This window comes from Mus caroli, chromosome 11, assembly GCF_900094665.2.
Source record: "Mus caroli chromosome 11, CAROLI_EIJ_v1.1, whole genome shotgun sequence".
Lineage (NCBI taxonomy): Eukaryota > Metazoa > Chordata > Mammalia > Rodentia > Muridae > Mus > Mus caroli.
This window is the reverse complement of record NC_034580.1, coordinates 71,358,053-71,383,517: the sequence shown is the minus strand read 5'-3', so window position 1 is coordinate 71,383,517 and position 25,465 is coordinate 71,358,053. Positions and strand designations below refer to the sequence as shown.

Genomic DNA, 25,465 nt, shown 5'->3' with positions numbered 1-25,465 from the left:
GCCATCTTTTGTGGATATCAGTTCTCTATCCCTTTGCTGAGGAGCACCTCAATATGGTCTACTGTGTAAGGTTTTGTGTCTGTGTGTGTGTGTGTCTGTGTGTGTACGCACAAGCTGAAAGGATCATTGCCACCAGGCAGGAAGGACACTGGTGGTAGAGAGGGAATAATGTGCTAAGTCTGGGGGCTGTCTGGGGACCACCCAGACAACTGCTGGACTGATGCCGACTGGGCATCCAGCAACTCACACAGCATGCCAGGGGGTTCCTGACCAAGCTATGCCAGGGCAAGCTGCCTGCAGGGTCTTGCCTGCAGTCCCAGACCTGAGTTGGGATTAAAGTCTGAGATGGACGCTGACTGTCCTACATCTGGGCAGGCTGCCTTGGAGCTGGCTTTAGGCCCTGGCATCAAGCAGCCAAGGAAAAGCCAGACCAAGTGCCTAGCACACAGTAAGTGCTTGATAAGGCCACAGATGGGATCAACCGCCTGAGTTGTTTCAGGGTGCCGATCCTGGCTGGCCAGAGCCTTCGTAATCCTTCAACTTAGTGACTGACATGGAGTCTGTGATGGGGCTTAGAAGTCTCCCTAAAGCTCAGAGCTAGACCCTTGGCCAAGATCTGTGCCAGCCAGCACATGCCGAGAGGGGTGCTCTTGGGCCCATTAGCTCCTGTTTGGTTTGATCTCTGGCCAGTGAGGCATAGTTGACCCTGTAGAGGTGACATCGGTCCTGGAAAGCGCTGGGTAGGGAAGCAACTTGAGCTGTCCTGCCTGGGCCCCTGTGTCACCTTCAGTCTCCCTGGAGACCAAGCAAGCAGAACCCTACTGTCCCCAGCATCTACCAGAGCCCCTCTATGCTGAGGCAGCTGTTTGTTGCAGGCAGCTTGGAGCCATCCCCATCCCCTTGCCTAGGTCTTGCTGAGGCCAGCAGACACCAGCTCAGAACACATCATTCCCAAACCTCACGGTTGGCAAGAAAGTGCCATAGCAGGTTCCTGACCTAAAACTAGCCAGAGTTTTGCAGCCTACCTGCCACCCTGGGTACCAGGCAGGTAGGGTTAAAATTCTAAACCTTGAAACCCACACTTTAGTTTTCCTTTCATTTGTGGCTGGCAAAACAGAGCCACTGTAGGAACTCATTGGCGGGCTTAGCTTTCAGCGGTATCTAACAGTGTCTGCATCTCATGTGATCTCTGGCCAGCCAGGTGCTGGACTGCTGAGCTCATTGGCATCAATGCAACTGCAGGGTGGCTGTGCTTTGTAGTTGGCGATTCAGTCCCCTAGCACATGCTGTGTGATAAAGTATGTCAGTGTCATGGACCCTGCAGGTGACAGAGGGACATCACCCTCCTGAGCCTGCTTCACTGCATAGGCCAGACGGTGGGGGCGAGGCCTGTTCTTTCCTTCCTTCTGCAGCCTACTTATTTCACCATGGCTCACTGCCAAGCTATGGGCACTGAGATTAGGTAGGACTTTAGGTGGGTTGGGGGACAGGTTCTGCCCGGTCTGGCAGAGGGGGGCCACCTTATTAACTCACTAACTGTGCCCTAAGGATTTGATGTCATGAATGCCGAGATACCTGTGGCCTTCCTGCTCCCCTCTTACCAAAGCCATTAAAAGCCAGAGGAGGGGTGACTCATCTGGGACCCCACTGGGGCTGAAGCGTCTGTTCTCATAGAATGGTCCTGGTATTAAAACAGAGCTTTTGAAATGGTGTGAAACCTGTTTGCTGGAGGAGCAGAGGCGGAGGTGCAGGGACTTTCCTAGGGGCAGGGCTGCAATAGGCTACTTTTGTCCTCACAATCAGTTCTGGGGCTGAAGCCTCGTTCTAGGTCCTGGCTTGGCAGTTGGTTTGTTGTGTAAGCATTTAGCAGGGGACACACGTGGCATTTGGCTTTGTGGGTTCTGCCAGGGCGTGCAGTATTTAACTTGCATTTCAGTTTGCTTTCTTCTTTTCTTCTTTTATTTTTTTCCCCTTCTCCAATCATATTCAAGTAGAGCAAGCTCAGAAGTTTACCCTTCTTCCTATCCTGCCTGGGTCTAAATTCTTAGGTTGAACCTGCGAGGGGGAAGGGATTAAAGGAAGAATTCCATTCCTAATCCTGAAACAGCCAAAGGCTTTAATAGAGCCCCTTGTGGGAATCATAGAGGCGAAGTAAGAGGCCCAAAGCAAAGCCAGGCCAGAGACTTTTGTCTAGTGAGGAGATCAAGACTCTTACTGTTCCTCCGCACCCAGGACAAAAATGCTTCTCATTCAGACCAGGCCAGATGCTGGCCAGAAGTGGAGATTCAGGCTGAACGAAGAGACAAGGGAACTAGGGAAAGCTTCTGGGCCTTTATCTCTGCCTCAGAGAATGGCTGTGTGGACCTGAGAAGGCCGGGCTTTTGAAGAGCTTCTCTTGACAAGATGGAGGCTGATGTTGCTAAATGAACCTGCCCTGTGGTGGCCATTACCTCACCTTGCCTCCAAAAGGGTCAGAGGTGGTACCTGAGAAAGGATGAGATTCAGGACATCTTGAGGTCACTTGTCTGGGGTTCCTTAGAGCTTATGAGGACAATAGAAGAGGGTTCCGTTGTCAGTTTGATTGGCCCAACAGGGCTGCTCCTAGTCTCCTCTAGAGGGTCATTTAGCTTGACAGATACTTCCAGCAGAGGTTTGTACATAACGCATATATTCCAAGACATTCATTTGGCCGTTTACTGACTGTTCTGCCATTGAGGGTTCGAGGGTATTGGATATTAGATACACATGTGTCCTGGGCTCATTCATTCATTATGGCTCTGAACATCAAAAAAGACCTTAACTCTGTGTGTGGTGGCACAAGCCTGTAATATTAGTCTTCAAGGCTGAGGCAAGAAGACCACCACATGTTTGAGTCTAGCCTGAGCTACATAATTAGCTATATAGTAAGACCCTTTCTGAGAAAGGAGAAAAGATATTAAAAACTTCTGCACTAGGAACACCCTGGCTATAGCTGTCTGACACTCTACCCTGCTGCCATCCTCCCTAAATCCTTATTAGCAAAGAGAAGAAACTTGCATTGTGTGCCTTTGCTATTCATGGACCCAATTGCATCCCTATGGTACTCCTTCAGCAGTAGACAAAAGAACAAGAGCACCCCCACCCCAAGGACTGGCGACCCCTGACACATCTTTCTCCTTGACCTCTGTGGGGCATGGTCAGACCAGTAGGTTTTTTTTTTTTTTTTTATTCACACAGCCCTGTGCTTCCACCTCCTAGAGTGAGAAACCCTGAGTTCTGGGACCATGTGAATAGTCTCTCAACTCCACTTTTCCCATTCTTTCCACTGAGCTTGACTCTGAATATTTGATGTTTTGTAGTCCCACCCAGATGTAGAGCCACCCTGTATACAGTGTGCTGTCTCACAGGATTCATGCACCCAGAGGTGGGAGTCCTTGTTCAGGGGAACTTGTTAAAGTTTTTGGCACCTGGCATATCTTACCTCTGAGCACTGTATGAGGTAAGTGCCAGGCCACTATGGTTTCCTCCAGCATCTCTGATCCTATACACAGGTTGACCAGTTGGCCCAGTTGGGCTTAGTGCCCTACATTTAGATAGCCTTGAACCAGGGATTGCCAAGCCTGCCAACCTAACTTATTCCTCAAAGGCCAGAACTCCTGGCACCCAGGACCGTGATAGCATCCAGATATAGTGACATCCCATGCTCATGAGGTCAGAGCTATTGAAGGGCTTTAAGAAGGATCTCAGAAACATCTCAGGTGCTGTCTGGGGGTATTGCCACATGTTGGTAAAAGGCACTCATGTGCAGGGACTCAGCCCTCTGCCAAGTACCCCTCTGATGAGCTGGCAAGGGACTATTTGTCTTCCTTTCCTCTGTCACAGCATGCTGGGGACAGGAAAGAGGCATTTGTGTTCTGTCAGCTCCCTAGTGGACACACAACCCCCACCTCCTGCTGCTGGGACCTGCCCAATGCTCAGCAGAAAGCCAGCATCGGTCTTTGGATTCTAGGATCTCTAGGCCAGCTGCTCTATTCTTGGTCCCACAGGAGAGCCACAGGAGCTATTCCTGGGCTTCTAGGGGGGGGGGGGATGGGGGGGGGTTGGGAGGAGTCCCAGCTTAGCTTGAAACATGCTCTGAGACAGACCCTAGAAGCATCTCCATCCCGGACAGTGACCCTTTCTATAGCCAGTGCAGTGGCCCCCACAGCACACATTCCCATCGGGTGCTGAGTGCTGCACTCGACATTTTAGAGCCACCTTGGAGCACCCCAGATGCATGTGACACAGGCTTCTAGAAAAGAAAGGACTTCTAGGCTGGTAGGCACCAAGGGGCTTCCTTTTTTCAGTCCTGGAAAAAAATAGTTTAACTTGCTGTAAGACCTTGGATAAATCTCTGCTGCCTGCCATCAGTGCAGTGAAGGGAGTGAGTGAGGTGATCTCTGTGAATCCAGCCCATATAACGGTCCCGGCTAAGACCAAATTCCTACTCCTGAGCTTTAAGCTCTCCACACACAGGCGAGTTCACATGGCCAGCCATTCACTGGGTATGGGAGAAGAGAGGCAAACTGGAATGTGTGACTCCTGTCTTGAACCATGGTGGAAAGCTATTGCTGTCTCCATCCCCCACATCCTGGAGCATAGGTGTTGATGGAGCACCTCCTATGTTCAGGGCCAAGGGATATGGAGGGGCCCAGGCAGGGGCCTGTTCTAAAAAAGTCAGTCAATAAGTAGGGTTATTCCAGGCTGGGTGATTATGAAGAAAAGAAAACAGGGAAGGGTTAAGAGGCTTAGCTGGAGGGTTTTTTGGGGGGTGTCTAGGGAGACTTGGGTTAAGACAGGGTTTCTGTGTAACAGCCCTGGCAGTCCTGGGACTCACTTTGTAGACCAGTCTGGTTTCAAACTCACAGAGATCCACCTGCCTCTGCCTCCCAAGTGCTCGGATTAAAGGCGTGCGCCACCGCTCCCAGCTAGATAATTTAAAGGATGAACTTTCATGGGTTTGACCACAAAAGATCTGGGGACAGTGAGGTCCAGACAAAGGAACCTACGTGGCAGAAGCTCTAGGAGAGGTGTGTTCAAGAGCAGAAGGCCACGCAGAGTGGAGGGGACAAAGTTGAAGACATAAGGATGGGTCAGCATCAAGAAGGAAGCCATTAGAGCCTTTCGGCACAATTTCATAGTGTTGATGTGTCTTGAGCATGACCTGGGTACCGGGCATCAGTCTGTGAGGTAAGTGCTAGTGCCATTTTATATATGAGGGAATGGAAGCTTAGAGAGTGACCCAGATGATGTTACATGGTGCTTAGCAAAGGAGCTGGTTCTTAGATCCAGACAGCTTGGACCCTATATATAGGCTCTCACTCTACCAGCTGCCTCACTTACATGGCCTCTGAGGAGAAGCCCAGCGCTTGCTCAGGTCCCGAGGCTGTTTCTCAGAAATCCATTTGTCAGGGTTGTGTGGTCAGTGGATAACCTAGATAGGAACTCGTGGAAGCTCGGGGTTCCTACCCAGCTGCCTCGTGGATAGGGTGTGCCACCTGGCCCAGGATACTGTGTCTCAAAGGGCATAGGGATGCTGCTGATAATGTGTGTGGACATGAGACTTAGAGCAGATGCAAGGCTTGGGGGTGAGTCTGCTTAGAGCTATACAGTAAATTGCCAGTATCCCCATTTTCACTAGCAGTAGGATCTTTACCTAGATCTCTTCCTGGCCAGTGTGGGAGGTAAAGTCAATTTCAGAAAAGGATTTTATAATTTTTGTTTGTTTGTTTGTTTGGTTGGTTTTGGTTTTTTCAAGACAGGGTTTCTCTGTATAGCCCTGGCTGTCCTGGAACTCACTCTGTAGACCAGGCTGGCCTGGAACTCAGAAATCCGCCTGCCTCTGCCTCCCGAGTGCTGGGATTAAAGGCATGTGCCACCATGCCCAGCTCGGATTTTATAATTCTTATCAAACTGTTGCAAGTCAAGGCCTTTGAGCCTGTGGTGGTCTTCTAGACCCTTCACATTACAGTAGCAGCCAGGATGGAAGGATCCTGGAATGCCTACTGCCTCAGGCAGCAGAAGTCTGCCTCTGCTGCTCTGGCCTTGGCCATCTCCAGACTGGGCTGTTGACCCTGCCCTTGCTGCCCTGCTGACCCCAGCATGGCCCTGGGCAAAGGCAGGGTAAAATACTTGCTTTTCACTTGTAGCTCGGCCCTACGGTAAAATCCCCAGGCTGGGGAAGGCCTTGGCAGAGCCGCAGGGCTGGGGAGAGGTGAAGGCCAGAAGCAGTCCAGTTTTGAGTTTTGTCTGTCTCTCCTTAAAGTTCAGCCATGCCCAGCCAGAGCCCACGAGTGTGGTCTACACAGTATAGGCCGAGGCCCTGGATGGAGCGCTGGAAAAGGCAGGTTGCTGTGGAACTAAAAAGCTAACCTGGCTTCAATAAAAGCCTCATCCAGAGCTGCTAAACCCCTTCCATATGTGGACCTTGGGAACTTGAGAGTTCTTGAGAGGGGGAGGGGAAGGGAGCAGAGGCAAAGGGGCCTTACCCGGGTGTCTTAGAGTAGGGAGTCAGCCTAGCCCATCTGTGGCTGGTTTGGGAGGAGAGGGGTAAACTACAGCCACAGAGTACCTTCAGGGCAGCCTGGCTGGCCCTGCTTGCTGTACCTATTCCAGGGGCAGAGGGCTAGAAAGTCAGAGCTGGCTGGGCTTTACAGTAAGGCTGCCAGGCCCCTGGAAAGATGAGGTGACAATTTCCTGAGACTGACCCTGGTCTTTTCTGACCCAGTTGCTGAGCTGGAACGCAGGATGGAGGCCTGTTCCTCTGCCCTTCCCTGAGCTCAGCAGCCACGTTGACAGAATCTTAAGTGCCCTGTTGCAGAAAGGCGAGGCAGTCTCTTGGCAGATCCCTTTCAGACTGCCTGCCCTGCTGTGCCTCTCAGGCCTGTGGCATGTCCCAGTGACAGGCTGGCTTCATTTCCCAGAGGATACAACCCTAAGCCTGTGACTACTTGGGAAGACAAGCTAAAGCAACCCAAGACCACCACCGTGGCCCTTGGTATCAGAGTCCTAGGAATCATACCCACGGCACCACATGGTACCTAACTGGGTTGAGGATCTCCAGGAACATCCAGACTCCAGGCTACCTTTCATTTGGAACCTATCAGCAGTGTGTTTTACTGAGGCCCTTGAGTCATGTGTCGCTCCTGTGTGGCCTCGTAGCACAGCAGCTTTAGCATGCTGGATTTAAAGAACATTTATTAAAGAACATTTCACTTTTATAAATCTCTAAAACAAGCTGTAGACTTTAAGGAGAGTCTGTTCCTTTCCAGAAAAGGGCAGTGGCGGGTCTCAGTCTCAGCAGGCCAAAGGCAGAGTAGACTAAGGAATGGTAGGCTGGTAGGAGCAGCTGCAGGGGGGCAGGAAGTCAGGGGCTTGTACAGGAGGCTGAGCTCCTCCCAGCCTCTGCCCTGCAGTGCTGTGGCAGTGGTAGAGGGGGTATCCTAAGAAAGGGGGTTTCACTTTCAAAGGAGGGGGCCTGGAGCCCTGCTGAGCATTATCATTGGTGGTGTGCGTCACCCACTGAGCCACTGGGTGTATCCCAGGGCACTGCATGCTGAAGATTGCTCTTACCTCTGTCTCTCTCCACTGAGACCAGGGGGTGGCTGGTTTTGACTTTGTCCCCAGCTGCTCATAGGCAAGTAGGCCTCTTAGTGAAGACTGAACAATGCACATAAGGGCATGTCCAGAAGCTGAAGTCACATAGTCATCGTTCCCAGAACGCTGAAGGGAAGGGCTGTCTGGTAGAGGACATGTGTCGTAGTAGAATGTGGCCCAGCAGTCAGGAGGACTCAGGCTTGAAAATGGCTTTATCAGCTGATAGAGACTAGGAAAACAGATGCCAGTGGCACACTTGCTTTGTACCTCCTAAAGGCAGGGCACAGGGAAGTGGCCAAGAAGTGATGGTATTACCTGTCTGGGCTGGTGAAGCTGGGCCTGGGGAGGAAGGACGTCCACACCTGAGGATGTCCTCAAAACTCACACTGAGTGTCCTCTGTCCCTGGTGCCTTCCCCTTATATGACCATGTAGGTGCTTCCTGTCCTGCATATGGGGTCACTTTGGTCTAAAAAGAGTGATAGCTAACTGGGATTCTAACAGAGCCTCTGTGTTATGTGGCTCACGACCTGCTGCAACTCTTGGACAACAGTCTGAAGGCCTCCACTTCTTTTAGGGAGAGGGCTGAGGGCATAGCCACAGTGGCCGAAAGCTAAACACAGATGGTTGAGTTGCTGTGCGTCCATGTTTGACCACTGCTTAGTAACTCCCTCTAAGGTGTTTTGGGACCTGTTCCTCTCTCCCCTGAGCCCTACCCTACAGGATCCTCACTGAATTTATATTGCCTGTGGTTCTCCCCCATCCAGCCCCTCACAAGCCCCATCTACCTTTCTCCATCACATGGTCTGATACCTTTCACTCAGTGCCTGTTCCCAGGACCCACAGATAGCACCTGTGTTCTGGGAGGCTGTCCCCTCTGAGTGACATCCCAGGGGCTGGCTCCTGCACCCTGAGCACTAATCTAATCAGGAAATAGCCGAGTCCCCAGTTCCCAGGGGTTATAAATAGTCACAGCGACTCAGGCAGCATCATTTCTCTGGAAAATGTGCCATGGCCCTCTCGGCTCCCCGCCCTCCCATCTCTGTATTTAAATGACATCCTGAAATAGACTTGGTTTCTCAAGGCTGCTGGCCTCCTGGGAATCTGAGCATCATCACCAGGGCACTGAGAAGCTGGGCAGGTCCTTTTAAGTGGGTACTGGGGGGCACCTGTGGCAGGAACCAAGGACATGGCAGTGGCGCGAACCCACAAGAAGGGCACCTTACTCATAACTTTGCTGAGAAAGGCTGGAGCATGTGAACACACAGCCAGGGAAACCCAGCAGGTGGCAGACAGGGTAGACCCTAAAGAGGAGTGAGTCCTGTGGTTCTCCATGAGGGCTTTCTGAGTGAGGGAGCTAGAATGAGACCTAGCACTGGCAGTGGCTCTACCTGTTTTAAAAGCTCCCAGGGAAACAGACTCATGGGTAGAAAACAGCAAACAGGAAGTTTGTGCTAGAAGCAGCTAGACAGACTCCACACCAAGAAGCCTGGTGTCTCTTTTCTGAGTGAATCATGGGCCGGCAGCCACAAAAGCACAGGTGCTGGGTTAGGTGTGTTACATAGTATCCTACAGATTTAGTAAAGACTGTAAGTCCAGGAGATGCTACTGCACCCAGCGCACATTCCCCGGGTCTTATGCACTGCGCAGATTCATTGCACTGTTTTAAGTCTCCGTGTCTCCAGAGGCTCAAGTAGTACGGGGAAAGCTATGGAGGCTTAAACAACATTGGTGGATTATGTTGATTTACTGAGATGATGTGTGTACAAAAGGTCTGTCAAAGTGTCAGACTTACACAGAGTGTTCAAACTGTCAGGCAGCCCTATGAATAAACCAAGGCTTGTCAGTAACTCACCCAAAACCATGAGATAGAAGAGGAGATTCAGGCCAGCCTGACTACTTATCCCCAACATTTCCAAACCCAGGCTCTGTTCATGTGGAGTCAGAAACCAATGGTAGGAGTCAGGGACCATTGGCTCTGTCAAGAGGAAGTGCCAGGTTATAAGGGTGCTAAGATAGGGATGTAAGGAGAGTCTGGCTAGGTACCGGGACCATGAAACAGCCTGAGGCTTCTGCTGGTACTTAGAAAGACTGACTTTTGAAAGGATTGGTTCATAACCCAGGCATGATTCTGCGCATCTGAAATCTCAGCACTCAGAGGCTAAAGCAAAACAGGGGATACATCTGTCTCAGACAGCTGGGGAAGGGCAGTTGAGCTCCCTTGATTGTGTGGATCACTTCTGTGTGGGCACCTTGGAGGCAGGCAGGAAGGCAGAACCAGAACAGACAGAGGCCCTGTCTCTCAGACCCAGCAGTCTAGATGCAGTTAAGGACCCATGAAAGGGAGGGCTGTGGGGCTGGTGAGATGGCTCAGTGGGTAAGAGCACCCAACTGCTCTTCCAAAGGTCCGGAGTTCAAATCCCAGCAACCACATGGTGGCTCACAACCATCCGTAACGAGATCTGACTCCCTCTTCTGGAATGTCTGAAGACAGCTACAGTGTAGTTACATGTAATCAATAAATAAATCTTTAAAAGAAAGGGAGAGCTGTGCTGTAGGTCCAGGATTTTGGGGACAAACATGGAGAGAGAAGGGAGGTTCAGAAAACTAAGGTCAAAGTTGGGGCTTCTGTTGGGATGAAGTAGAATCCTCAGCTTCAAGCCTTCTGAGTGAGAGGGCCCAGGCAGCAGGCATGTCTGCTTTGTTGAAGGCCATCCTGTGAACAGGGGCTCTGCCCAGGGAAGATGTGTGCATGTGCTAGATTCTCCCATGCTACATTTCCCTTAGAGTCTCAATTCCATCCTCTGTGACAAGGAAGTGACTGTTGAACACGGGGCTTGAGCCTCTATAGACTGGATGTAGGCCCAGAGCCAGCCAGGTATAGCCCCAGACCCTGTCAGAGGTGACAGACACCAGAAGGACCTGCGCTCACTCACAACAGCTTTTTTTCTGTGGGGACAGTAGCCTGGTTAGACGCACACCTGTCCCTGAAGGTGCAGAGACTTGCTGACGATCAAAGTGGCGAGGGGGAGTTGAGTTGGCTCTGATGGAGGAGAGGGGCACCTTCTGTGAGACACTGTGCCCATCGCTCTGTGCTCACTACCACATTGTCAGATGGGCCTTGTCATCTTCAAAAGATGAGCTCATTCTTATGTTTAAGTGGATGATGGTGGGTGTTGACTCACTATGGTAATTAGATTCCACCGCATATACTTAAAGAATGATGTCACCACTTCACGAAGTCAATATTTACATTATTCTGGAACTGATCTTTGCAGCTACTTAAACTTGCCATAGAAATGTTGAGATGTTGATTTTTAAACGTTCTGGGGTTGGGGGCCGGCTGAGGTACATTGGTGATGTGGGTACAGCATGGTTTGAGTGCCTCATTCTTCCTCTTGTCTAGTAGGTGCCAAGGGCTAGAGGCCCTCAAGGAAATCGGGAAGCCCTGGTGTGCCCCCTCTCTGAGTGCGGGCCATGCGTGGTGCTCACTTGTGTGCAGTTGTTGTGTCTGTGAAATTAGGCGACAGGGCCCATCTGACTGTGTGGTGGTCATGAACCAGCACTGTATGATGGACAGAGTCTCATTGGGTATCCCTTCTCTTCAGGGATCAGAGGTCCTTCCCTAGGGGATGGAGACGGTGGCTGAGGCTACTTTCTCACAGGGTGATTTCGGGAGGAGCATCTAGGCCTCTGCCTTTCTGACTCTTTTTTTTTTTTTTTAAAGATTTATTTATTGATTATATGTAAGTACACTGTAGCTGTCTTCAGACACTCCAGAAGAGGGAGTCAGATCTCGTTACAGATGGTTATGAGCCACCATGTGGTTGCTGGGATTTGAACTCCGGACCTTCGGAAGAGCAGTCGGGTGCTCTTACCCACTGAGCCATCTCTCCAGCCCCCTTTCTGACTCTTTACCTTTCCTGTAAACAACTGCTGACCAACAGGAGAAGCTGGCCTCTGACCTGCCTTATCTCCTCCCCTCACGTTCCCACCTCTCTGTCTCTGCAGCTGGATCCACAGACAGTAGAAAGCAAGAACTGGCATACGGATGTGATTGAAATGAATGGGGTAAGGACATCTGAACCACATGCCATCCCTGCTGCCATCCTCCCCTGGGTGCTAGGCTGCCTGCGCCTCCCTCAGACCAGTATTCTCCTCTCTTTGGCCACACCCTTCCCCATCCCAGCTGTAGGTGCGCATGGAGCCCTGCCAGCTCGGGGTAGCCCTGTTTGTGGTCTTGGGGAGAGAGGCCCTGTGTTCGGTGATACTCATTCCCTGGGGGGATTTGTACCTACTCAACCCCCTGACCAGATCAAAGTGGAATTCTCCATGAAATTTACCAGCCGTGACATGAGCCTGAAGAGGACCCCATCCAAAAAGCAGACAGGCGTCTTTGGAGTGAAGATCAGCGTGGTGACCAAGTAGGTGCTGTCTTAGAGACCAAGTAGCTTCAGTACCTAGGTGCCAGCCACCTCCCACCTCCCAGCCCCTGCCCTCTGCCCATGCCAGCAGCTTAGTCAGTCAGTACCACAGGCAGCCTGTTTGGAGGCCAGGAATGGCTCCCAGGATACTTTAGAAATAAGCAGGCCAACATGGAAATGGTGGACAGTCTCGAGGGGGAAGCTAGAGTGTCTGTTTCCTGCAGTAAACAAGAAGTGACAGTGACTGTGGACCCATGTTTGGGCTTGGCAGCAGTAAACTGGAGTCAGAGGGTGGCCAGCTGGGAAAGGCCCACACCCTTTTAGGTCACCCTGCCCCTTTGGGCGCTTTGTTCCCAGGTCCTGACCTACCCGGGTCGTGCTGCTTAGCCTCCGTATGAGCATTTTTTTGTTGTGAGCATTTTTATTTATTACATTGCCAGGGCTTGGACCCGGGGTCTCTGAGTTGTTACAGAAGTGCTTTGCCACTGAGCTACCCCCTACTCAAGCACTTCAACCCAATGGGGTGTTCTTTCTTCCACCCTTGCTGTACCTCAGCAAGCAGGCTCTAAGGAACTGGATAGCCTCTTCCCCGGGCCTTCCTTGCCTTGACTCCTGACCCCAAGGGGCTAAAGCTGACCAAGATTGAGATATGCTGTGCAGGAGCTAGAGGGCGCAGCCAGTGTGAGAAGCTCCCTCCATCTCCTCTGCACCCGTGTCCTGCAGGCGGGAGCGCTCCAAGGTGCCCTACATCGTCCGGCAATGCATAGAAGAGGTGGAGAAGAGGGGCATTGAGGAGGTTGGCATCTACAGGATATCAGGGGTAGCCACGGACATCCAGGCCCTGAAGGCTGTCTTTGATGCCAGTGAGTAGGGAGGCCCAGCGGGTATGGGTGGTACCCGAGCAGCTGGTGGAGAGAAGCCTTGGCCAGTGCCCTGTAATTTGTTGCGGCACGAAGGAGGCTGTTTGAGTCCCCTGACAAGTTACATGTCCTGGGTCTTGTCACTTAAGTCTCCCTCATGTTTCTTAACCACGGCTACAGTGAGGATGGCATTTAGAGAGGTCAGGTCACTCCTTCTGGGTTACCCAACTTATCTGTTCCTGAACTGAAATTGAGACCTTTTGACTCCGTAGTATACATTGCTGGCTCAGGCTTCTTCCTCCCTGCTGTCTTCGGACCCTGTTACCATATGGCAGGTCTCTTCTGTGGTGGGTCGGGCTAAGGCACTGGTAGTATATCCAGTGCTCAGGATGCTTGAACTAGGCAGGCAGCCATGATGAGTCCACGTAGGGTAAGGGTAGGCTAGGGGCTGGGAGCATGATGATATATGGCTCCCCAGACCACGTAATTAGGTATGTGCTATGCGGTGTGGGTATCACTGGTATTCTGAGCAACTCATTATGTTCCTCCTTTCTTCTGAGAAGTCACAGCAGATAGACTCTAGCCTGTCCCTTAATGCCCTTGCCCACAGAAAGCAGCTGCATTGACATATCGTAGAGCTTGTGGGCACCATGTATACCCTACCTTCCTAGGAGGAGGCAGCAAAGGAGTGCAGTGCGTAGAGGTTCAAGGGACAGATATAAGGGATGGAAACAGTACTTGGGGCTGCCCCTGAGATGTCTCGGAGGTGAGTGTAGCCTCTGACCTTGCCCCCCCTCCTGTACAGATAACAAGGACATCCTACTGATGCTGAGTGACATGGACATCAACGCCATCGCTGGGACCCTCAAGCTATACTTTCGGGAGCTGCCTGAGCCCCTCCTTACAGATAGACTTTATCCAGCCTTCATGGAGGGCATTGGTGAGGCTTCTGCAGTCTTGAGGGTTGGTTGGGCTGAGTCTCCTAGACTGGTAACATAAAAAGCCAGAGGAAATGCCCCAGGCATTCCTGCCAGTGGCTTGTCCAGAACAGTCTTGTTCTTGTGACTGAAGGACCTGAGAATGAGGTGCAGCCTGCTGAGGCTGGGCCCTTTTTACCTGTCCCGCTGTCCATGTGTCCCTTTTGTGACTCCCCCTTACACACTGATCCTGGAAACACAGGCATTTATGGAAGAAGGCCCTGAGCTGGCAGGGCCTAGAGCTAGAGAAGAAGCTGGTTAAAGCTGTAGTTTACTGGGGACAGCTGTTCTGAACCCCACAGAGTGGCTCTCCTCATTGCCTAGGTACTTGCCAGTGGAGCTCCTGTGACCACCTACAAGGGCCATTTCCAGGCCTGGCACAGTACTCCCTTCTTCTCCTGAGGCAGATAAGACTTGAGACCCTGTAGAGAATGTGAAGCCTAGGGGAGGCTGTTCAGTATAGGCCAGCTTCAGAGCTATTTGACAGAGAACATCCCCACCCCTAGTAATAACTTGCGACTAGTGGATTAAACTAGCATGGAGTCTGGGTTGGGTGGACTGGGGTAATGGTCGGCGAGAAGGGAAGGGAGAGGCTGCTCCCTCAGCCTACCTTCTAGCCATGTTATGAGTCATGGTTGGGCATCCTAGGGAAACCCACTGTTGACAGGTCACACACAGGTCAGGCCTTCCCTCTGCGGTCCAGGCTTCTGGCCTTCCAGGCAGGCCCTGCCCTAGCGCTTTCTCCTCCTGCAGCCCTGTCCGACCCTGCTGCCAAGGAGAACTGCATGATGCACCTACTCCGCTCCCTGCCCGACCCCAACCTCATCACCTTCCTTTTCCTGCTGGAACACTTGAAAAGGTAAGGAGGAGGGCTGGTGAGATGGCTCAGCAGTTAAGAGCACCGACTGCTCTTCCACATGGTGGCTCACAACCATCCATAACAAAAATCTGATGCCCTCTTCTGGAGTATCTGAAGACAGCTACAGTGTACACACATATAATAAATAAATAAATCTTTAAAAAATTTATTAAAAAAAAAAAAGAAAGAAAAGGTAAGGAGAGACAGGGCCCAGCCCAGAGCAGCTGCCTGTCCTGTCCCACCAGACCAATCAGCTCCACCTCCTGGGTCCTGGCCTGTGCTAGGCCACCCGCAGCAGGCTGAGCGCTTGTTTCTCCCCGTCCTGAGCTCACACTTGGTTGTTGGGAAACTGGCTGCTAATTGCAGCATAAAATAATTGGCCATGGTACCATAGCACATGCCTGTGGTCAAGATGCTGAAGCAGGGGGATGCTTGAACAATCAAGAACTAGCTTGGGAAACATAAGGAGACTCTCATAGAATGGTAGGGTGAACCAAAGGGCCTCAGGTGGGTTTAATCTGTGGGCCCCAAAAGCAGCCATTTATTTAGTTAGTACAACTTTTTGTTCTGTTTACATTTATTTATTGTGTGCATGCGTGTATGTATGTGTGGTTTGCATGTGGAGATTGTAGAAATCGTCTCTATTATGTAGCTTCTGAGGGCTGGACTCGGTATCAGAATTGGCAGTAAGGGCCTTTAGCCACTGAGCCGTCCTGCTAGCCCAGTGGAGCATTTTTTAAGTGAAATAGAAAGGGCAGCAGAAGGGTGAGCTCCAGGCAAAAAGATTGCTTTATTCCATTACCTGTCTATGTGTCCTGGGTTGTTACATCATCTGATGTGTTCATTATGAGTCAGTTAAGAATTTGAAGCCTTCTGGTCTTGGCCCATACATTATGAAACAAGGAAACTGAGACCCTAAGCCCAGCAGGGACTTGCTTGGCTTAGCTGTAAAATTGTACTTAATACCCACATCTTCCAAGTCCTAAACTAAGGCCCTTCTCACCTTCCCTTACCCCTCCTATGGTCAGGGCAAACCAGAGCTGTTAAGCTGACATCACTGTTTAGTACTGAACTTAGTACCAGCCTGTCCTCATCACTCACTTTTTAGCCCAGGACTAATTACAGACACCAGTTGGAAGGAGGTCACTTGGTATTCCTTAAATCCACTTGCTACCGTGGGCCAGCGCCTCTGAGCTCATCCCCTCATCTGGGTGCTGGCTGTGGTTCAGGCAGGCCAGGCTCTGGAGGGCCAGTGGGAACCTAGTCACAGCTGGCGCTGGAGTCTTGTTTTTCCCATCATGAGACAATGTCCCTCCCTCTGGTTTGGCCAGGACCAAAGTCGCAACCAACTAGTTTGGTGAACATTGTGAGAGGACATGCTGAGGAGGCATGGGAAGGGAGGATTGTGCATTATTAGGTTTTCCATCCTGGGAACTGGGCGTGTGTGTGTGTGTGTGTGTGTGTGTGTGTGCATTATTAGGTTTTCCATCCTGGGAACTGGGCGTGTGTGTGTGTGTGTGTGTGTGTGTGTGTGTGTGCATTATTAGGTTTTCCATCCTGGGAACTGGGCCCGTGTGTGTGTGTGTGTGTGTGTGTGTGTGTGTGCATTATTAGGTTTTTCATCCTGGGAACTGGGCCCGTGTGTGTGTGTGTGTGTGTGTGTGTAACTGGGCGTGTGTGTGTGTGCGTGCGTGTGTGTGTGTGCACGAGTGCGCATGTAGAGGCTAGCCAGCTGCACAGCTGTGTGTGTGTGTGTGTGTGTGTGCGTGCGTGTGTGTGTGCGCACGAGTGCGCATGTAGAGGCTAGCCAGCTGCACAGCTGTGTGTGTGTGTGTGTGGAACTGGGCCCGTGTGTGTGTGTGTGTGTGTGCGCACGCGCGCGCACAAGTGGGCATGTAGAGGCTAGCCAGCTGCACAGCTGTGTGTGTGTGTGTGTGTGTGTGTGTGGAACTGGGCCCGTGTGTGTGTGTGTGTGTGTGTGTGTGCGCGCGCGCACACGAGTGCGCATGTAGAGGCTAGCCAGCTGCACAGCTGTCTGCTGGCACTACATTTGCCTGTTTCCAAAGTAATCAGCAGGCACATTTGCGACTCCTGGTGGGAGAATAGGATGAGAGGCCCTGTCCAGGGTTTGTGTGTATGGCAGCGCCAGAAACATTTCCTAGTATGGAGTCGGGGGAGGTCCAAAGTTTCTTGGTGTGTTTGGTGATACTGAGCCTTCCTCAACAGTAGCCAGAGATGGCAGTTCCCACTGTCACCCAGGGGACAGATCAACCTAGTTCATTACATAATAGAAGGGGAGATCTGGAAAGAGTCAGAGCAGGCCCATGAGCAGGCTCTTCAGAGAAAATGGGGAATTCAGCCTCCAGACCTGCCTGTGGTGTAGACTGTTCCTGCTACAACACAGCCTGGATAACTGTAGGCTCAGCTAGCAGCTGCCTCTGGGCAGCAGGTCCTCCCTGCTCTGCCCTCTCCACTGCTGACTTCCCATAACTGTGCTACTGTTGGGCTCTGGAGTGGCTCCTGGGGAGACTACTCATCGCTCAGAAACCAGCTCTAGCACCTATTAGCTGTGTGACTGACTGTAGGGACATCATTAAACCTCTTATTTGGTTCCCTCACCTCTGTAGAGGGGATGACGACAACATACAGGATTACAGGAAGAGTTCTTAGAGCTGTCTCCATCTTATCTAAGTCAAGAGGGATGCCATTGGTAGTGGTTAGTCCTTAGGCTTGGCAGTTTTCCATCAGCATGGCACATAGCTTAGGAGCTAGTAGGGGTATGTTACAGCAGCCAGTATACTAGGACATAGCTGGGACCTCAGTCTCTTTGCCTAATGTCTTTCCTACCTATTGGAAGGGAGGTTAGGTGTCTGCCACTTTGATGTCTTTGAGGGAGCTTCTACAAGTACCTTTAGTTTCTTGGGGCTCCTGTGGCCGCTGAGGAGTGACTCTGTTCGCCTTCTTTTCTCTCAGGGTTGCCGAGAAGGAGCCCATCAACAAGATGTCACTTCACAACCTTGCCACGGTGTTTGGCCCCACGTTACTGAGACCCTCAGAAGTGGAGAGCAAAGCACATCTCACATCAGCTGCAGACATCTGGTCCCATGATGTCATGGCCCAGGTACTACCAGCACTGTGTAGGAGGCCCCACCTCCCCTGCTAGGCAGCTGAATTGATGGTATATAGGGTGCCCAAGCACTTGGCTGCAGAGCACCCTTCCTGCTCAAGGCAAGACAACAATGTATGAGTCTACACATGGTTGAAAAATGTCTGTCCCAGGTGCTAGCTGTTTTCCTGATGGCTTCAGTCTCAGGGACAGAAGACTGAGGGCTGGGGATTGACCTCATGTGTGAAAGCCCCAGGGTTGCTTTCAGGGTCAAGAGGCTCACCTTCAGCACCCATCTCAGGCCCATGCTGAAAGCTTTTGACTTAGAAAAGGAAGTGGCTCCCTGACCCTTGACCCTGCAGCACCCACTTTGCTGTAAATGAGCAAAGGGATTTGGGCTTCAGGGAGAGGGGAAGAAGCCTGAGTGAGTCTAGGGAGTGACGTGGGAACTCTTGGCTGTGGCCTGGCAATCATTCCTTTTCAGCATAGCAGGGGAGGAGGGTCTGGAACGCGAGGACCCCAACTTCAGTCTCCCTGTCTCCTCACAGGTCCAGGTCCTCCTCTACTACCTGCAGCATCCCCCCATTTCCTTCGCAGAACTGAAGCGGAACACACTGTACTTCTCCACAGACGTGTAGCCTGGGGTGGGCAGCTGTGGGGGCGGCCAGGGCCAGCCCTCCAGCCAGGCCCCGATATAGACTTGAAAGACTGCAACAGAAACTCCCCAGCCTAGCACTCCAGAGTCCAAGGGAAGCCACCTTCCAAGAACTGGAACATGTGCATCTTTTGTGCCACCTTGTACAAAGCCAGCTGACCAGCCCCCGCCTCCTCACCACACCCCAGCTCCTATCTTCTGTACCTGAGTGTGTCTGATGCTCCGTGCTGTCCAGGAATTGTTTTATGTATTATTGTCATTGCAGAAAAGGTAGTGGCCGAGCTGGTATGGGCACAGACAGATTGCTTTGTTCTTTCATTTCTCCCAGCACTCACTTTCTGCCTGAGTCCGGTCCAAGGACTTTTACTTTGCTCTGTGTGACTGCTGCCAGCTTCTCCTCTCCTGGCCCTGCTCCCAGATTGCAGCCTCCCTGCAGTGTCTGCCCTTGCCACCTCCCAGCCTGCTGCATGCATGTGCAGCATGGGCTTTTGCTCCATCACCGCAAAGTTCTGCAGGGCCCTGGGCAGTGCTGGCCTGTCTGACGTGCTGCGTGCTGCCCTTGGCCTCCTCGCTCTCCATGTGTGGAAGCACATCTCATCTACTTTCCTTGCTGTCTGTGCAAATGCTGAACAAGGAGACAGACACACACTAGTCCTCAGCACAGGGCTGGAGAGCTCATTTCTGGAATGTTCTATTTGAGAATTGCCATTTCTGGGGTTTGTCTGTTCTATCTCCTTCCTACCAGTCGGCATCTTCAGCTGTTTCTTCTATTGCTGGATTTTCTGTTCCTTTTCCCCGGTGTTCTGTTTTCTTTGAGTGTAATGACCCACAAGTGTCCTGCCATTAAGAGAGGTCAGGATTGCACCTGAAGGGTATGGTGGGCACCCAGGCTGTGAAGGAAAAAGATGAGTGGAGCGGCCAGCAGTGGCAAGTCAAGGGAAGCCAGTCTTCAGTGTAAGGACCCGCAGAGGCTTTCCTAGTGTACATTCTCCTGGAGGGCAGCTTCTGTGGCTGAATCAGGTGTCCAGGTGAAGACAGGCCCTGTCCTGGAACCTGGAAGCACACATACCTCGTGGTACTTTTGCCTTAGATTTTACACTCTCAACAGCCAAGCACTGCCACGGGGTAGCCACAATGCCATGCATGCTCCAGAGCCTAGGAACAGCAGACAGAACCCAGTTGGAATGCTTCTACCCTGGCTTCTAAATTCAGGCCTGTGGGTAATCCCAAGTATACAGGAAATTGTGGGGTAGGCTGTCTCTCGTGAATTGAATTCTGCTGGGGCTATAGAGCATCCGGTCGGCAGCTGTCATTCCCGGCTCTGTGACCTACTGCTTGGTACTAAAAAGGAGTTTTCTTCCAAAAGCACTGTTTCCAGTCTGAGTAGGAGCTACCAGCCTGTGGCAATCAGCAGGGAAAGACAGGTGCTCCTGTCATAGGGGCTTGAGCTACCACACAGCTTTCTGGATCTTCTATATGGCAGAGTTCATTCTTGGCCCTCAGGATTGGGGAGACCAGCTCTCATTGTGTGTGCTCAGGGCTAAGTCTAAACAAGGGTTTGCTGGCCCCCAAGCTGTTGTTTGTTAGGTGAGGTTTAAGTAGGGCTCTTCTGGTCCTGTGCATACCTATTGCCTTTGACAGAACGGTACAGTTTGTTTATGCAGGAGGACGGCATGCCAACTTCCCAGCTGCCTACTAGCAGTTTAACAAGGAGCCTTGCTGTCTCAGACAGGTGAAAGAAAATGTCATGCATGTGAAGATCACATCTGCCACTACCTTGGCACTCAGGTGCTGGTATGGGCGTTTTTGCTTCCAACGGATTGACAGTAACAAATTCTCAAAGCTTGACTGGAGCTGGCTGCAGCTCAAAACAGTGCCTCCTGCCTCTTTAGACCTGGGCTGCTCGGCACCAGCGACTGCAGCCCCAGCTTGCTTAAGCAGTGTAACAGCAGGGAAGCTGGAGGAACTGAGAACTATTAAAAGTTCCTATTATTTATAAATTCCACCCAAAGTGGACAGAGTCAGGTGCCAGGCCTGATCTGAAGTGCACCAAGGAAGTATCTGGTGGTTCTCCTGAGATGGGGGCCTTGCAGCCCAGCACCCCCTCACTGCCAGCAGGGCACCAGGAGACAGGGTCCAGGAATCCAGGTATGCCTGTACTTGCTTGGGCAACGACTGAGGGCTGCCAGCTTTTGCTGACAAGGTAGGATGGGACCCCCAATAAGTGGGTATGGATATATTTTTTTTTGTTTCTGTTCTGTTTAAACTTATGTAGATTATTATAAATTGATGTAAACCATGTGAGAGGGAAATGTTAATAAAAAAATTGCAAAGCCTCAACATTTGCACAAAACTCAGCCCCATGGTGTGGTTGTTTGTGTTCTCAGTAGTCCAGGAAAGACCACCAATCTAAATATTTAAATCCTTCCAGCTGCACCCAGATGTGTTTCCAGGAACCTGTTTATCTGTCTAACCTTGCACCTCCTTTCTGACTTTTGAAGACTGTGGCAGTTGAGGGAGAAAGCTGCCTCTCTCTGTGGACGCATTTCTAAGTCACTGCTGCAGTCGTTCACTTCATGGGATACTCACTATGGGCCTGGTCACAAGTGTGCCTGGAAAAGATGACAGAGGTAGCCCACTGGCCTTCCACTACTTATGTTTTCCTCAAAACATTTCTGTGCCAAGGTAGCTGTGATGGCAGCATTTCTTGTACTGGCGCTCATGTGAAAGAGCAGCTGGTAAAAGACCTCAGGCACCCAAGCACTTTGACAGGTAGCATGTCTTTTATGGTAGGCTTCTGTTGAAGTTGCCTGTCAGAGATCTGCACCCTCCAACCACTACCAAGAGCCTACACTCCTTTAGGAGACCCAATAGGGTTTGTGTGGGACTTACACCAGCTGAAGCCATTGGACACTGTTTATTCTAGAGATCAGGAACAGATGTGTCTGCTAACTGCTGTTTGGTTTATGAGCTCATACTGACCCCCGGCCATCTAAAACAGGAAGCTATTCATCTCCTCTTGATTGAATGGTCCACGTGGACAAGGCTTGGCTTGTTCAACTGATGGCTACAGACAGCTGAGGCCCCTCTGTGCCAAGGTAGCTGTGATGGCAGCATTTCTTGAACTGGCGCTCATGTGAAAGAGCAGCTGGTAAAAGACCTCAGGCACCCGAGCACTTTGACAGGTACCAGGTAGAGTCCATCCTTGCATCAAGTGTTCCTAGGTGAAGGATTTACAGACAATACAGGAAGCACTCCTAAGCCTGTTTCCAGAGCTCTGGGGTAGGCGCGACTGAAGCTCTGTGCTTATGAAATAGGGCAGGCATCATACAGAATTCACTGCAGATTAGAGGCAGGGAGATTGACTAATTGAGTACTTGCCTTGGAGTCTTTCCTCGGCAAAGGAATGAAAAGGATTCAGCAAAGAGCCCGAGCCCCGTGCACTCACCCGTCCTAAGGAGACAGCAAAGATGTTACTCTGGATCTGATATCATTATTCACATATAAATACACACCCAGATGACCAATGTTGAAGTCGAGTCTTTGAACTCTGCTTAAGGTTGAGTGAAGATGAGGAAGCAAGCAAAGCAAGGGTGGAAGGGTTGCTATACAGCAGGGGAAAGACTGCTGGCTGAAGGCAGCCAGTTCCAGGCCTCGGCTGAGCCTCCTACACAGCCGCAGGAGGTAAGGACTGAGCCCGTTAGTTCCACCTTCACCCACACGCTACAGTAAACAGTTCAGTGGCACAGCCCAAACATAAAAGGCTCGTTCTCTGCCATGGTATGAGGCTGAACTGTTGAATAACAGTAATAAAAAACAAACCACCAAAAGCCAAAGAAAAGCTTAGCGGAGAACAAGGGTGGTGGTGAACAGGCCTCTGCCATCTGATCTGGGCCAGTAGCTACAGTATGACTGACTCAGCTGGCAGGGTGACCACAGTAAGACATTTCACCAGGGTTCAGTAAGCTGTAGGCATGACCATCGGCCAATCCAATGCCTTTGAGGAGGCAGGGGAGTTACCACCGTGTTGCAGTACATCCAGGAACATGGCTAGACTTTCTAGCTTTTTTTTTTCCTTGCTGATGGAGTGGCTGTGGTAACAAAGATGCAGCTTCCACAGACGCTAAGAGCAACGCTCCCAGAGTTCCTTAGAGGTTTCCTAGCCTTTCCATTGGACTTGTCACTCTTTGGGCCAGCTGGCATCTTTTGTCAGAGGTGTAAAATCTGAAAAACTAGCTCCTAATAATAGTACATCTGCCTTAAAAAAAATTGGGTAATTTTGCCTGCATGTGTGTATGTCTGCACCACTCAGGTGCCCTCAAAGGCCAGAAGAGAACCTTAGATCTCTGGAACTAGAGTTACAGATGGTTGTAACCCACAGTGTAGGTGCTGGGAACCAAACCTGGGACCTCTGGTATTAACTACTGAGCCTTCTCACAGCCCCCATATACATATTTTTAACAAGGACAGCAAAGATACTGAAATCACATAATTGCCTCGATGGATGGCACAAGTTTACTTTGCCCTGCCCTGGGACTCAGGATGGATGCTCGCACACAGAAGGAAGAAGAGTTTCCCGGCTATGGGCAAACACTGCCACTTCCCTATTCAAAGCTGGGGAGCGGAGCCAGGTCAGAACTGAGCCTGGTTCAAAGCTTAATGTGTAACAGTCCACACACTGCCTCCTGACACACTGCAAGGAGACAATCTGCCATACCACCTCCCCTGAAAAACCTGGTTGGAATTCAGAAGTAGAAAAGTATAGTTGTTCCAATGGCTGCAAAGAGTGAGCAAGCAGCAGGGTGTGTCCTTCACACTTCCAACTGTAGAGGGATGCACTTGGCTTCACCCCTGAAGCAGTCCAAGTGTGTAGAAACTGCTCCACAGAGCAGCTCCAAAGGTGGCTGGCGTCCTCCTTCCTTCCCGGCTGTTTCCTTCAGCGTAGGTAATAATCGATTGCAGCAGAGAAAGCAGCAAACCCTCCACAACCTATGGCCCCGGCCTTTACTCCAGCTGCAGAGCAAACACAGCAGCAGCGTTACCACTGTAATGGGTGCTGGGTTAGGACTGCACTTGTAAGTTTGTACCGCAGATGCATAGAAACCAATTTAAGCATGTTAAATCATCCGAACTATAATGCCTCGTTAAGATTTCAATGAAGGGCTGGTGAGATGGCTCAGTGGGTAAGAGCACCCGACTGCTCTTCCGAAGGTCCAGAGTTCAAATCCCAGCAACCACATGGTGGCTCACAACCATCCGTAACGAGATCTGGCGCCCTCTTCTGGAGTGTCTGAAGACAGCTACAGTGTACTTACATATAATAAATAAATAAATCTTTAAAAAAAAAAAATTTCAATGAAGTGGTTCTGGAGAGATGGTTCAAGCAGTTAAGAGCATTGGCTACTCTTTCCAAGCACCACCAGGGTTCAATATCCAGGACCTACATGGCAGTTTACAACTGTCTGTAGGTCCAGTTCCAGAACATCTGGCACCCTCATACAGATATCCATGCAGACAAAACACTAATGCACGTGAAATAAACATAAATCTTAAAAAAGATCTCAATGAAGCAACATATGCCACCCAAACCAGCGTGCTTCATCTAACTATACTTATGCTTAGCTTTTCTCATTCCAAACAGTTACTGTTTCCAGTCACATGGACCTAGCCCTTCAGTCAGAAGAGTGGTTAAGGGAAGTAGTCCTTGGAATCAAATGAAAGCATATGGCCTTATACCCTGATCTGTTTATGGAGGAAATTCCTGGGAAGGTGATCAAAGCAATCCTGAGGGGAGCTGAGCTCGCAGCCCCGATGAAGCTACACTATGAAAGACCAAAAGAGAAGCCTCTCTGCCAACCAAACATGGCTCTGAGGAGCTAGTGCAGCTTTAATGACAGCAAATCACTGGCTCTCAGATGAGAGGCTTGGCTTTGGGTAAGTCAAGCTGTGAGTGATGGAGAGCGGCCCAGCAATACATACTGCTTCTAGGAGCATCCAGTGCTTGAGGCCAGTGCTATACACTTGAACAGGGACGGGGTGAGGATGGTTTATTTCTAGCTGATAACATTTCTAGGATGTCTACTCATAGCTTTCTTCTGTCCTGATCTCCTTCCTTCCTTTCTTTCTTTCTTTCTTTCCTTATTTATTTATTTATTTTGTTTTTCTTTTGTTATTTTAGACAGGGTTTCCCTGTGTAGCCCTGGCTGTCCTGGAACTCACTTTGTAGACCAGGCTGGCCTTGAACTTGGAAATCCGCCTGCCTCTGCCTCCCAAGTACTGGGATCAAAGGCGTGCGCCACTACTGCCCAGCTCTCCCATTTTTTTATGTGTATGTGTGTGTGTACATGGGTGCCTGAGGAGGTCAGGAAAGAATGTTGGGTCCTCTGGAGCTGCAGTTACAGGTAGCTGTGACGGGTTCTGGAAGCTAACTCTGCAACAATAATACATACCTTTAACCTCCCGGCTGAGCCACACCTCTAACCTGCTGCATTGATTTTTTGAGACAAGGTCTTATGACTCCTCCTGAGCACTGGACTTACAGGTATGTGCCAACAATTCCAGTGTGCATGTAGGTTTCAGATAATATAATCTAAGAGTCCCCAACGACAGTAAGACACAGCTATTAAAATTCATATACACAGGCTGGCGAGATTGCTCAGCAGGTAAGAGCACTGACTGCTCTTCCAAAGGTCCTGAGTTCAAATCCCACCAACCCGTAATTAGATCTGACACCCTCTTCTGGTGTGTCTGAAGACATCTACATTGTACTTATGTATAATAATAAATAAATCTTTGAAAAGAATAAATAAAATTCATATACAAAATTAAAACTGGGCTGGGGCTGTAGCTCAGTATGAAAACTCATGCTCAGCCGGGCGTGGTGGCACACGCCTTTAATCCCAGCACTTGGGAGGCAGAGGCAGGTGGATTTCTGAGTTTGAGGCCAGCCTGGTCTACAGAGTGAGTTCCAGG

At 50.7% G+C, this 25,465-nt stretch overlaps 2 protein-coding genes across 6 annotated transcripts in view; one reads left to right on the top strand and one right to left on the bottom strand.

The window, feature by feature from the left end:
• The window catches only part of Abr (ABR activator of RhoGEF and GTPase), a 196,143-nt gene extending 175,275 nt beyond the window's left edge, over positions 1 to 20,868 (top strand). For 4 of the 5 annotated variants that reach the window (XM_021175886.2, XM_021175889.2, XM_021175887.2 and 1 more), the window contains 7 exons: positions 11,624 to 11,683; positions 11,927 to 12,036; positions 12,760 to 12,899; positions 13,702 to 13,836; positions 14,627 to 14,732; positions 17,706 to 17,853; positions 18,387 to 20,850. In XM_021175886.2, the coding sequence (XP_021031545.2) occupies positions 11,624 to 11,683; positions 11,927 to 12,036; positions 12,760 to 12,899; positions 13,702 to 13,836; positions 14,627 to 14,732; positions 17,706 to 17,853; positions 18,387 to 18,476 (789 nt within the window). In that variant the 3' untranslated portion in view covers positions 18,477 to 20,850. Of the gene's footprint in view, positions 1 to 11,623; positions 11,684 to 11,926; positions 12,037 to 12,759; positions 12,900 to 13,701; positions 13,837 to 14,626; positions 14,733 to 17,705; positions 17,854 to 18,386 lie in introns of all 5 variants that reach the window. The other variant, XM_029483271.1, reaches the window with a different exon arrangement.
• A 2,561-nt stretch (positions 20,869 to 23,429) lies between these two features.
• Positions 23,430 to 25,465, bottom strand: part of Timm22 (translocase of inner mitochondrial membrane 22) — a 7,561-nt gene continuing 5,525 nt past the window's right edge. Inside the window, exons 3-4 of the mRNA XM_029483543.1 lie at positions 24,943 to 24,977; positions 23,430 to 23,506 (exon numbers count right to left, since the gene is read on the bottom strand). Coding sequence (XP_029339403.1) covers positions 23,430 to 23,506; positions 24,943 to 24,977 — 112 coding nt within the window. The remainder of the gene's footprint in view (positions 23,507 to 24,942; positions 24,978 to 25,465) is intronic.